The sequence below is a fragment of the Numenius arquata genome, chromosome 6, assembly GCF_964106895.1.
Source record: "Numenius arquata chromosome 6, bNumArq3.hap1.1, whole genome shotgun sequence".
Taxonomy (NCBI): Eukaryota; Metazoa; Chordata; class Aves; order Charadriiformes; family Scolopacidae; genus Numenius; species Numenius arquata.
Genome location: NC_133581.1, coordinates 29,109,639 through 29,123,912, shown reverse-complemented (window position 1 = coordinate 29,123,912; position 14,274 = coordinate 29,109,639). Strand labels below are relative to the sequence as shown.

Here is a 14,274-nt window from a genome sequence, read left to right as displayed (position 1 = left end):
ATTTAGATGTGCTTTCTGACTTTATCATTTCCCAGTACTATAGAGGGGGCTGTAGGGGTAGTGATAAACTGTGTGTGTGCTTGCTGGGGCTTTTTTGCTGATGTTTAACGGTTAACAGTAATAAAGTAAGCTCACATCATTCGCAAACCAAATAGTGTCAACCAAAATGTCTTTTTACGTAGGAAGATACGCAAGGACTGATCTATATCGTATGCCTTCTCTTGAACCCTAAGCCTGTTACTCCATGGGCAGATCCGTGGAGAAGAAAACCAACCAGCCTCTTAGACATATCTGGAATAAGGCACAAACCAACCTTTAATTAATGCCTTAATTTAAGGTAAATACCTGCTTCAGAATTGGAATTCGAGTAGAACAGTAGAGAAATAAGGGGAATCCTGAGCACGTCTCTTATGGCACTTCCTGAAGAGATTCTGGAAGGAAGGTCACTACAGCCTTTTCCACATAGGTTGAAAGTCTTTGTTAAATTGTCAGAAAAGACAAGATAAACCACTTCAGCTTGTCTCTGATTTGTTTTCCTTACTTGCTGTTGTTGAACTGTCATATAATAATTGCAGACAGATATTGTAGAGTTCCTTTATCAGTTTTAACTAGGCCAGGTGAATAAAAATCAAATATTCTTCAATAAGTAGTGTTGTTGAACCGGGTCAGCATTGGGACTTTGTCTGTTAACGCAAATCGAGTTCTTTATGGAATATTGACTTGTCTTTTTACGAGATTAGAAATCTTCCAGTGAGGACGTGAATAACTTAACCATGAATAAAGATGTGTTATATATCCAAAGAGAAAATCCTACTATGATAGTGTAATTCAGTGATTGGTCTTCTCAAGGAGCGTGGCAATTCTTAGTTCTTCATTCAGCATTTTACAGCAGTTTTGCATTTGAGTAGTCTTCAATTTTGGATGAGGTATGGCAAAAGGGGTCTACTTACACTTTAAAATATTGATAGAAATGGTGCATGCAAAATCCCTATAATTCTCAAAACATAGTTTAAAAGAATATCATCTTGTTTTGCTGTTTGAATAGGTAAAACACCTCAGCATGGTAATTTTCTAGATAGTGAGAAGTAATTAACTAGTAGGGGCAGAAACTTCCTAGAGCTTTGAATGTATCATGTTGATGAAATGTGATGAATCAGGGCTGATGATAATTATAATAAACTTGAGCAATAATATCATGAGTATTAGAAGAAGTCTTCTGACTGCTATACTCACATTCTTAAGCTGGAATTTTCATGTAAGATTTTGTTCCTAGGTTTTAGATTTTTCTTGTTTCTTTTTAAAGAAATAGTAAGTTTGTCTCTAGTTTTTTAGGTTGCTTCCATTTGGTTTTGACAAATGGTTTCCTTCCTTTTTGAATAAGCAAAAGCGGGTGGAATATATGACTCTTTGTACATTGACATAAAAAATTTTATAGTGCTTTTCTGAAGTTCTTTAGTACTGGGAGGTTATTCTAGGCCTCTGCAAATGTACGAGTTTTCCAATAATGTAGTATGGTGGGTTTGACCTTGGCTGAATGCCAGGTGCCCATCAAGCCGCTCTATCACTCCCACTTCTCAACTGGACAGGGGAAGGAAAAATATAATGAAAGGCTTGTGGGTTGAGATAAGGTCAGGGAGATCACTCAGCAGTTACCATCATGGGCAAAACAGACTCAATTTTGAAAAATTTAGTTTATTACCAATCCCATCAGGGTAGGCTAATGAGAAATAAAACTAAATTTTACAACCCCTTTCCCCCACGCCCTCCTATCTTCCTGGGCTCAGCTTCACTCCTGGTTTTCTCTACCTCCTCCGCCAAGCATGGGATCCCTCCCACGGAAGACACTTCTACATTAACTTTTCCAACGTGAGTCCTTCCCGCAGGCTGCAGTTCTTCACAATCTGCTCCAGCGTGGGTCCTTTCCATGGGGCGCAGTCCTTCAGGAATGGAATGCTCAAGCATGGGTCCCCCATGGGGTCACAAGTCCTGCCAGCAAACCTGCTCCAGCATGGGCTCCTCTCTCTATGGGTCCTCAGGTCCTGCCAGGAGCCTGCTCCAGTGTGGTCTTCCCCCAGGGTCACAGCCTCCTTCATGCCCATCCACCTGCTCCAGTGTGGGTCCTCTGTGGGCTGCAGGTGGATATCTGCTCCACTGTTGACCTCCATGGCCTGCAGGAGGACAACCTGCTTCACCATGGTCTTCAGCATGGGCTGCACCACCTGGAGTACCTCCTTTGCTTCCTTCTTCACCGACCTTGATGTCTGCAGACTTGTTTGACTCATCTTCTCACTGCTCTATTCTGGCTGTTGTTCCACAGCAGATTTTTTTCCCCCTTCTTAAATATGTTATCACAGATTCGCTACCATCATTGCTGACTGGCTCGACTCTGGCCATCATGGAGCTGGCCAGCATTGGATCTGTCGGAAATAGGGGCAGCTTCTAGTAGCTTTTCACGGGAACCACCCCTGTACCCTCCCCTGCTACCAAAACCTTGCTATGCAAACCCCAATATACGTGGCAACTTACAGCACAAAAATCGATGATTACACTTGGTGAGCCTGTGCAAGAAACATTTGGAGTGCAAATGGGAAGATAACTGCAATGAGTTGTGTTGTTTGACTCGTATTTTTCTTTGGTATTTATTTTTCATAAAAGCCATAGCTTTAAAGAAAGAAGAAAAATAATTTAACCCCTTTTAAACATACAGATAATTTCACTGTTTTAAGCTACAGGTCTTTTTGCATTCAGAGTCTTTTCTATTGGCTGTCACGCTGGTGCGATTACACAGCAATACATACTCCCTGGTAGCTGGGTAGTAATGGAAGTATGTTTCATCGTCGTCTCAATAATCCTTATTAAGCATGCTGGCTTTGTTATGAAGCAGTAAGTTCATGGCTCCCGCCAATGTGACATGGCCGTATGAGAATCCAGGGTCAATAACTTTGCTCTTGAATTTTTCATGTTCTAAAATGATGATATTGTTGGTAGTGGTCTGAGTTCCTGAAAAAGGTGTTATGGAAACTTCATTACAGCTTTCCTAGAAATAAATAAAAAACCCAAGCAAAACCTTTTTAAAACTCCAGATATATTGCTGTGTTACAGCAATTTTTCATTAATTAATTTTAGAAATTTGGTATGTGGATTACTGCATTCGTGTGCAAGTTTATGCAGTACATGAAATTTGTTTATGGACCTCATGTTACTTCTTGTCTTTGTTTTTCTTATACCTATTATTCCTAGTTCCTTGGAAGAATAACCAAGAAAATGTTCCTGGATTGCTAGGTACCAAACATATACAAAGAGGTCCCATTCTGTACGAGGCCTGTGCTAGTGACGTGGGCGAGCTGGATGTGCAGAGGTGGCAGCGCACGGGGGTACCCAGGCTCTGTGAATTCAATAACAGCAGCAAACAGGGGAGGAGTGGATAAAATGAAAGGTTGAGGTTCAAGGATGAGTAATTCAAATGTAGAGGCCATGGGAGCAGAGGTGGAATAGTTTCTTTGTGAAGTCTGTTCAAAGTTCTGAACAGTCTGAAAATCCCTAAAGGTTGTTTTTCTGGTTGGATCTTGCGTGTGACTGAGCTTTTCCTCCAGAACCAGTAGTTGAGTTTGTAAAACACCCTTAGGCTAGGATGGTTCCGTTTTATTGTTTTCCCTACTACGGTGGGCTCTGGCATTGTGTTTCCTTAGCTTAGTGCTGCACGGTTGTACAAGGGGAGTTTCAATTTTATGCAGTCTTCATATTTTAGTGATTTTAATAGATTTTTCTTGTTTGTTTTTTGCATTTAAAGTTGTAGTATACCTTCACTACTATCAATGATAAATTCTGTGTTTTAATAAAGAGAATTTTTTGGTTTTGGTTCTACTTTTCATCTTTTATCATTAGCTGATTTTGACTAGGAACTTTTCAGAGGAAAAAAGGATTCAAGTAATGGCAATGTATTCCCTCTACAGGATTTATGAACGCATCATTGATCCTCCAGAAACGAATTTGACACCTGAAAGCAATTTATGGCTCGGGCAGAGAAACAGGAAACATGGTTTCTTTAAGGTAAGCGGATATGAAATGTCGCATAAAGAAGGAAATTAATAAATAGTCATCAAGATATTTCTGATTAGTTGTCTTACAGTCCTGAAATCTGATTTGTATGAATTTCCGTAGAGACTGTGGACTTGGGATTTGAGGCAGGTCCAACACTCAGAGAAAAGGGTCTCTTCCTGCAAGGTAGAGTATCTTAGTCACTGACTGCAGTGCCCAGTATTTGAAGGTTTTGTTTGGTTTCCTTACTTTAGGTTTCACCTACCCGCTGTGCTCTGCCTTGCCGCTCCTGGGGACAGAACCAGGCTGTGTAGGCAGCATCAGAGTCTATTCTTGGCATTCATCTTTAAACCTTCCCAAAAAACCAGCTTTGCTGTGGTCTCCTGGCCAGACAGTGGTGGTCTTAATCGCTCTCAGAGGCCATTTCCTCCTTGATTTTCACAGAATACCCTCACCCTTCCGCTGTTTGACTGGTAACTCTTCCTTGTTTGCCCCTATCAGCATTATCTACTAGAGCAGAGAAGGTCTTCCGGCCTGTGATCCTTGTGGCTTTGGCAGATACTAGCTATTGTATGCAGTGCTTTTGCCTTGCTGCAAACCAGTAGATTTTTCTTTTCCTGGACTACCTTCCTTTCTTTCTCTTTTTCTCAACTAAGTGTGTCACTGTGTTTCTCAACATTCAGTAGTAGTTCACTGAGTTTTGTTCATGAGCTTCTTTGTCCTTTGGAGCTTCCGTTGCTTCCAAACAGCCCAGCCTGGGAGGCTGGCTAGCTGGCAGGATTCAGGCTGCTCCTACCTTGTAGCTGGAAAGCCTCACTTTTTCTGTTTATGAGATTCCTCAAGACAACATCATTGAGTAGGCAGGTATGGGCATGAAGAACTTTTCAGAGGAAAAGAAGATTCAAGTAATGGCAATATATTCCAGATTCAGTTAATGGCAGTATGTTTCTAAAATTGCAAAGGACAGAAGAATGACCTACAACTTGAAAAGCCCTCTCCTGTATGTTTTCTTTCAGCTTTTTTTTGGCTCCTGGTGAGGCTATATGATTTTATGGTTGAGGCTGAATTTGAACCAACCGACAAACAAAATCCGCTAAGAAATGAAAACCACCCCCTTCACGTGAAAATTAACTCTTTTACTTTGTAAGCGAGCTGCGGAAAAGTTTCTGATATTTCTTCCAGTTGTGGATAACAAGCCATGGTGCAAGTGTGTATCAGTGGAAGAGTCTATAGGCCAATCTGCCTGTCCTTGATACTGGCATGGATTTGTTGCCAAGGTGATTTACCACCCACTCAGTTTCCCTTTGAAGCTGTCAGTTCATAAGACAATTTTACAAATTGCTGTTTTTCTGAGGATCTCTCCTCGAAGTCTCCAGATTTCAACAAGTTAGGACAATTATTTTATGCTAAAATTATTTATGGTAGGATTGTTGTAGCAACTAACAATTTTAATGGTTAGCTTTTACCTCTGTAGCTAACTTCTAACTTAAATGGCTGTCCGAGAGTTGTTCTGAACCTAGAGTACATTTCATCCTCCAGCAGCTGAGCTGTCGCTGTGAAGTGAAATTGATAGTATTATTTTATTCTACAGCTGTTGTTTTTTTACCTCAGCTGCTTCCCATAATTCCACAGATGGTAAACATATGTTTATAGCTACATAGGAAAAAAAGAAGTTATATTGGATTCGCCCATCTTAAATTCTTATTTTATGCAGGCAGTCAGAGCCTCAGAACTCTGGGATATTATATGTTTGTAAATTAATATTTCTACGCGTTAACACTTTGGAAACAGCAGGGTAGCTAATGATATGCTAATGAGCTGACAGTTTTTATTGATCATAATGAAAGTCGACAAGTGCCTTACTTTGCTTTATGCATGCTTGAATATTTTACTAACTTTCTTCAGGGCAGAAATATAATTGGTTGTATTTTTTAATCCTGCTTGAGAGTTTCAGAAATCTTACTTTTTTTTATGTTACTCATTGCAAAAACTTGGGATTTTGCCAGTTCGTAAAGAGTATACATCTCTTTCCATATATTTACATGCTCAGCAGGACCTCCCTTTCTTTTTCAGAGCAATTTATTTCACTGTTTTAGTATATTAAAAAATAGATCTATTTTCCTTAATGTAAACAGAGATCTGCAGGGAAATAAGAGCGTTAAAAAAGAATTAACATTTTTGTATGTGTGTTGGAGCCGTGATAATGTATGGAACAAAAGGCACCGGATACTGTTCTGAGTATCACTTTTGCCATTCCAAAAATTTTCTTACTTTAATAATAGTTAATTAATTGTCATGCCTCTACATAAATGAATAGCATTAAAGCACATTTTGGGCCATAGTCTCATGCCTATTTTAGATCATAATTCTTCAGTATATCAGAAGAGGAAGGAGGGGATGATATCCATAAGTGACTGTGGCCAGTTGCTGCCATTTTTCTTATTTATGCTTTTCTTCCACGTCCTTCCTTACAGTGATTATTCCACAAGTAGCCCTGCTGTGTCTGTGGCCTTGCTGGGGAATTAAGTGCTCTATGGCATAATCAAGGGAATTGAAGTCTCGCCCCTTACAATTAGTATCTCTTAACTAGTTATAACTTACCTGCTATGACCAAGCATTTGGAGTTCAGACAAGACAGAATGGTTTTAGCACAGCAGTGGCAGGAGCAAACGCGGAGCAGACTTAAGATAGCTTTGTCTTTTTGCTTTGAAGGGAATCTCATTAATTACTTCGTGAAAATTACATGCTGACCCTTCAGGTTTCTTTGTGTGGCCCAAACGCAAGATTCTTTTTTGGGCTAGAGAATTATAATCAGATTAGGAAGCCAGAGTAAATGCAATTTAAAGGAGGAAGAGAGTGATACCAGACATCCAGGGAACCCTCACTCTAGGATGGATCTGATTGCACTCAGGATCAGAATTATCTGCAAAATTCCTTTTATTGCTCAGGAGAACCCTTCCCTCTAAGGCTCCTTCCAAATACCTGCTGCAGAAATGAGCTTATTAATGCATTGCTGACTAGGTGATTTATGTCAAAAGATGGTAATATTTCATATCTGCTATAGCAGGCTCTATTGATCCTGCTGCTGTGTCTGGGGATTGTAGGGTAGGTGCTTGGGAAGTATGTTGGTGTTTTGACTGCACAGATCATATGTATGCTTGGGCCTCTGCAGTCGTTTTGATCTCAGAGTTGCACAGGTAAATACAGTGCCCAGGGCAGCTGTTCCAAGCGCCTGGCGTGGGACATGCTTGCCCTGTGTGGAGGAGCACAGTGCTGGTCTACTGGAGATCTGTTGGTGTTGGCGTAGCATTGCCTAGGCACTGGGGGTCGGGCATGTCTGCTGGTGCTTTTGTGTAGAGCCTTTCACCAGCCCTGGCCGATGGCACTTGCACAGCTGTGTGGCACGCGTTATCTCCGTGGGAGAAGTAGGCTTTAAAGAGGGTGAAAAGCAATGGAGGAAATGAAAACACAGAAGTGGAGAGCTTGTGGGATAGATGAGCCTTTTCACAGAATGTGGGAGGAGTCCTCTATTAAATATAGACTTGAGAATTGCAATAAGCAGGGCTTTTATATTACATCCTCATGGGATGGCCTTGATATTTAGTGCTGCAGGCCTGAATTTAATCTTGTGGCTGGTAATCTGCCTGCACAGATGAAGGCTCTTCAAGCTAGTGAGTCCTGATGCTGCAGTGAAGCTGTGATTGTAATTAGCCAAATGCTTTAATGATAACATAAATGTGATATCTGCTTGGGAAGGGAAAAACCGTGAAGATTTTGACCAGTGACATCTGCCTGTCAAGGCCAAATCCTGATGTCCTTTCTCAGAATGTGGACTGAAGAACACCCTGTGCCAAAGTGAACCAGGGCCCTGGGCTTCCCCTGGGGAGCTGTACATGCCTAATTCTTCTCCTGGCTGTGGTCGTAGAACCCTGTCGGCATCCTAGACTTAATGCTGAAGGAGGAATAGTCCAAGTCTGTTCATATGTGTTACAATAATTATGGCTGTACTGAGTGTTTGCCTACAATGAAATCTTTCTATTAAAAAAATATACATCAGCAAAATTTCTGCTCTTTGAAGGTTCCCTTCTATATTTGATCACATTAATTCTGTTTCAGAGGATTTATAGACTTAGAAGGCATCTATACTGGTGAATTGAAGTTCATATGTTTTTCCACGGTAACATGCTTTCATGTTGCCAGAAACTAAGACAAAAAATAGTTGTATTAGCTCTTTAGGTTTGTCCTGGTTTTTCCCTTTCCTTTGCTGTTCTGTTAAACTGCCTTTATCTAAACCCATGAGTTTTGCCTTTTTCTTACAATTCTCCCCCCATCCTGCCTCTGGGGAGTGGGGGTGGGTAAATGAACAACTGTGTGGACCATGACAAGATTGTATTTAAGTGCAGATCTATCCAAAAGACAATTGAATGGTGGGGCTCTGGTGCAGCAAACTTATTTGAAGTTGAATATGCGCTTTTAGAAAAGAGGCTGAGGCAAACATCACTTCTCTCTGAACGATGTCTTGTTAGTTGTGCGATATGGTCTGGTGAAACTTTGTAATCTCATTTACTCTTGGTTGAGCTTTTCACTGAAGAGGCTTAAGCATTGAAGTATATTTCTGTGCCTCAGCTTCTAATTTCTCGCTCATGACTGCTAGCAGACAGTATGTAAAATGACTTTCAGGATGTTCCATTTCCAGTGACAGTATTACTTCTCATTATGATGATGGTTTCATTATTCTCATAGATGAAAAGGTTAATAAATATATATACTTCTGCAAGAAAGACAGCGTGATCTGATTGTGTCTATTAATATTTTCAGTTAATATTTGATCATGAAACAGTAAGCAGGAATTTGGTGCTCGCTGATTATCTTCTTTTTTAGAAAATGAACATGTAAATGTTAAATGTTACTTACTGTGCTTGCCAGGCTTCAAGGGCTGTCTGAAGCCTATATTTTATTTACGGATGGAGTTCAACATTTTGAGCAAGTGACTATATCCTCACTCTGCAAAATTCACTCTATTGCAATTTAACTGAAAATTAAAGCATAGTCTTACAAATCAGTAATTTAATTAGATAACTGCCGTGATGAATTTCCTTTCAAATTAAAAAAATTCTTCTGTGTCTGGGAGGAGATAGAGCCATGTCATAACATCTGATTAACAATCAGGGAAAGGGAAATAGCAGCACTAGAAGTCCCCAAGAAGATTAGAAGTTTTCCCTTGCTCCTCTCCCTTGGTGACCAGGACATTATTCAAGCTAGTAGATCTTGTGGAGTTAAGTACGTTACGCAGTCAAAGATGGAGCAAGAGCTTTGTACTGAGCTTAAAAGAGCAAACACAAGCTTCAGCATTTTCTAGGCTATTTGAAGGCTCTAGGTTTCTTCAGGACCCAGGTGTGCAGGGATACTGGGCAACCCTTCGTGTCTGCTCCCTCTGTCAGGGATATCCTTGCAAGTCAGGGACAACAGAGGCTGCAGCCAGCACTGGACCTTTGGTCCTTGCTCTCTCCTGTCCTGCCCAGTTGGTTTCTGAACCTCATACAACCTGCGCTAGCTGGCTCTGACCTTGGAGTCCTCATGTCTGCCAGTCCTACATAGGGTGTTTTTCCATCTGTTTGAGTTAGGGGATTTAATTCTAACTGATGGCACGATTACATGAATTGCCTTTTGAGATAGAAAGCTAGTAGGTTAAATTAAACCAAACAACTGAAGTGTAGACTCTTACTTAACTCTTGCATGGTGTACTTCTCTTTTCATAATGTTTTATTTCACAGTTTTATTTGGCTGAAACACTAAAGAGTATTGCTGTGTGTTCTTTTTGTCTTTTGGAAAAGTGTGTCATAGGCTTGAATAATGGATATAATTTCACTGCTTTTTCATCGGTCTCATCCCGTTTTAAGACATTTAAGCAGCTTATATTTGGTGATTGCAAAAGACAGAGCAGTATTATTTCTGTGTTTTGTGAAAATTAATATTCAAACACACAGGAGGTAGGAGGAGTTGTATTTTGTCCATCTTCAGTTCTTTTCCTCATGAGAAGCTGTGAGTGAGTTGGTCAATTTCTTTGTACCCACTTAAGAAATGAAGCAGCTTGTTCAGGTATAAGTGAATGTTTGTAATCTGTATTACCAGTTTTCTTTTCTTTTACAAAGGGTGTCATTCAAGATGTGAAAGTCATCTTTATACCGAACGGATATATAACACAGTGTCCTAATCTGAATCGCAGTAAGTAGCAATGTCTTTATTGTCTCTGTTTTAGATTTTTTCATACAAATTACTTCCTTGTTTTAAAAATAATATTTTCAGGCTTGCCATTTTTGCATGTGCTGTCCTCCAGGAGGCAAAAATTCTGTGTAAACAGATTGCATTTTATGTTCAGATAACAAGCAGCATATCATACTTGATTTATTTACGGGTTATTGTGTCTTTCCTTCTCTTCCTTTTTGTTTCTTCTTACTCTTCCTTTATGGAGCATGCCCGACCTGCAGTGATTTCTTAAGTCTGGTGCAAGGAATCATGGATTTGCAAGAACTTCTGGCCAAAATGACTGCAAAAGTAGGTACCTAAGCTTCTTTGTCAATTACCCGTTTCCTTCTGTACTAAGACCAACATGAAAGTGTTTATTCCTCTTGCAATTATTCTACGCTTTCATGGTAGAGCCATTTTGTTTCTCCTTCTGCCAGTAGCCCTATCTGCAGCAGACTTACAGCTTCATGGATGTCACTTAAGCCTTATACAGTTTCTGTTGTCTGCCTTATTATTTCTAAGATAGTGACAAAATGCCCAGGGTCTGATTTTTTTGTAAGAAGCCCTAGCATGATTTCCCTTTTCATGCTGAGGGATAAATGCAGAAACAAGAGAGTGAAATCCCATAACAATTTCCTCACTGTGTGATGCTGTCAGAGGGTGTGTGTTTGCCTGTGGGAAGTCCTGTGAAGTCTTCAGGACTGGTGTAGTCTCCTTCCTGGGAATTGAAATGAGGCCCCGAAATGGAAATGCCTGTGAGCTGCTGGCTGTGCTGATCTTGACATCACCTTTGATCAGTGGGTTTTACCAGTGTAAAAGTTAACCCAGCTCCAGGTGGTGTGGCGTGTGCTTGGTGTGGGTTTTTTTTATTTTTAAATTTTTAAAATTTTTTAATTTTTTATTTTTTTAAATTTTTAATTTTTTAAATTATTTTTACTCCCCTGGTTTGGATTGGGAATAGGATGAATGGGAAGCTACGGTGGGTTTTTTTGTTTGGGATTTTGGAGATTTTCTTTAGGCTCTGCTCCCACAACGCACAGTCAGCCCCTGTCTTAGCCAGGGCCCTTCGGCTAAGGCTGTGGTGAAGTTTTGGGGTAGACAGCTGTGTTTTAGAGGTGACTGAACCCCTGATGTGTGTTACAGGGCAACCTGTGAACGCTTTTTGAGGTTAATGTTGGTGTACCATCTGGTCTGTAGTAAAGGGCAATTAATTGTCTCATCTGAAAACTCACTTATGCATTAATTACTTATAAATTGAAGTGCAAGTACAACCAACCTGTAGATGCCTTTAATCTCAATGTAGTTACCAAACGGCAATTTCAAAAATAGGATTTGCGTAGTAGTGCTACTAGCATAAAAGCATCACACTTTTTACTGTGCTGCCTTTAAGTGTTATTTTCCTCCCTAATAGGAAAGGGGAAACTTTGTTTTTAGAGAGCGAGCGCATTATACTGACAAACCACTTACTCAGCTGACATGCTTTGGGCTGGCTGACTCCGAATGCAAAATGTGAAGCTTTTAGTTCAGTTTGCTGCTTGTGCTGTGAAAGAAAGGCAATTATTTTGAGCCCTGCTGGTGGTATAAGCAAATTCCAATTACACACTGTACTGAATAACTTGCTTTCTCTGCTGTTAATTATATTTTTGCTTGCTGGTACTTTACAAGGGGAAGCAAATAACACAGTATTTGTACTGCAAGGACTCTGTGCTTCCTTAAAGTGGTGCTGGGATAATCCTTCATTGTGAGTTCCTTTTATGTTATGGCAGTGCACTGACTCTTCCGTTACAGTTGTTACAGAAATATTGTTGTCCAGGAAAAATGCATGCAGCAGGAAAAGGAAGTTCATTTGGTAGACAAATGCAGGTTAAAAATGGAGGGACTTGAGGGAAGCATTAAGGTTGGTATCTACCTTTTCAGTCCTAGCCAAAATAGCCACAAGCGGTACTAATGTAGATAGAGGTATGTCATATGGGGATGATGTATGGCAAGGGTTAGAGGGCTGCGCACCTGCCTGCAGAGATCCTGGTTTAGCAGGGCAGGTGGCCAGAGGACGGCTTGCTAATGTACGTGAACAATGAACCCCAGCAGCTGGTCCTGCACCAAGAGATGCGGGGCATGAAGATGATGTTTTGGAAAAGTGGACCCTGTGGTTTGATGTCCAGTTGTTGCTTTTAGGCTCTGCTACATCTAGGATTTCAGTTTCTCCCTCAATCTGTTTGGTTACAGCTGTGTTACAGCATTGAATGGACCAGTGAATGTCATCTGCAGTGAACGTGTGTGTGCAGTTTGCGTAACGCAAAGCTATGAAGACTCAGACCAGGGCTTGTCTGGGAAGAAAACATCAGACTAGCGGCTTCAGGCTCCAGTAGTTTTAGTAGCAGTGCAAATTATGCCGTAGACAGGCAGGAGGAGAGAGTACTGTCTTGTTGGGCTTTACCTCAGGGTTGCATGTGGCTAGTGCTAGCTCAGGATGGGACATGGGGGCTATATAAGTGGCCCAGTAAAGCATTCTCTGTAGCAGATTGTCATGGAGTGCTATCTACGGAAGCATTTGATCTTGACCTGTAACAAGCTAACTGACATGTCCTCTTCCTACCTATGTCTTGTAAGGGCATAGCTTTTAAAGATGAATAAATGCTAGCTTTTAAAGCCTATTTTATTTTTGTCATCATTTGAATTGATTCTGAATCTTTCCAGTGTATGTGTTTAATTGATTTAATCTTGTGTCCTTAGATAAAGAGACACCATGGGTCAGAGTGTTAGAAGTCTGGTTAAAAATGTTGATTTGCTGCAGGAGAAAAAGATCATGTTACATTTCAGCATTCCCAACTGCCTCTTTAAATATAATGGCTAAAATAATTCCTGTGACTTTAATGATCTACTGAAATCAGTCTGGAGATCTCCCAGACTGAGTGGAATATAATTGAGTGGAATATAATTTCTTTTTGGTAAATCACGGGGCCACGCTAGTGTGTGCTTTTTATTCAGACGGGCTTGTTACATGAAGAGTTACAGCACAAAACTTCCTACTGAATCTTTCTTTGGTTGAGGTCAGAAAGGTTGAAGCTTGAGTTTGATTAAAACCAAGAAAAATCAAGTGCTTGAGTTCATTGATGGTTTAGGTCATCTGGTTTGTTTATATCATGGATTTATATGGCCATGAATACTTCTATGATTAACAAAATTTTCCATGTAAATTTTGGTACTTTTGGTGTTTTTTATATATTTTTGTTATTAATTTTTCCAGAAACAATACATCTTTAACAGAAGTCTGTCATCTTTCAGTTATTTTTATGAGCCAAGGAGAAGCAAGGAAAGTGTTAGAAAAGTTTTGTGAATAATAGCTAGCCAAATATTCCTGAACTTTAAGAACTTAGGATTTGATTAGTGTATGGAAAATGTTTGGTATAGTATGGGCTGCTTCTCCCTCATTAGTTTATTTCTATTCGTAACCTAAAAAATGTTTGAAGCTTGAGACTTAGAATTCTACTGATGTTTTAAATGTTCAGCAAGTTGTGTGCATCTGGCAGCATTTGGAAGGATTTTTCAGCTAATTTTAAGGAATTCATTGTTTTATTGAGCTCAGTAGAATTTTTTCAATTAAGGCTTGAGGTTTAGAAACAAGCGGAATGTTTCTGGTCACTCTGGTATAACAAGTAACAGTTAAATGTTGTTTCTGAAGAGATTCTGTGGGTTGTGATATATTCACTGACCTCTGTGTATTGGAGGATTTGTTGTTGCATGCCTTCCTTCTGGTGTTCTACTTGATTGATCTGCTATGTTTAAAGATACTTCTTAGAACAGGAGGTAAATTATATTTAAGCAACTAAAACGTATCAAGGTAATGCAAATGACAGAAAATGTTAATAAACTGAAAATATTTATTCTCTCAAAGTTTTGTTCTTTTTCTAGGGAATAATTTCTAGGGCAAAGGACAATATCAAGTACCACTATCAAATTCGAGTATTTCAGAAGTCCTTTCTCTTCAAA

The 14,274-nt window shown here is 39.9% G+C and overlaps 1 protein-coding gene across 1 annotated transcript in view; it reads left to right on the top strand.

Annotated features, from left to right (window-relative positions):
* The window catches only part of NELL1 (neural EGFL like 1), a 308,797-nt gene that overhangs the window by 62,778 nt on the left and 231,745 nt on the right, over nt 1-14,274 (top strand). Inside the window, exons 5-7 of the mRNA XM_074148724.1 lie at nt 3,954-4,050; nt 10,191-10,263; nt 10,511-10,593. Of these exons, the coding sequence (XP_074004825.1) occupies nt 3,954-4,050; nt 10,191-10,263; nt 10,511-10,593 (253 nt within the window). The remainder of the gene's footprint in view (nt 1-3,953; nt 4,051-10,190; nt 10,264-10,510; nt 10,594-14,274) is intronic.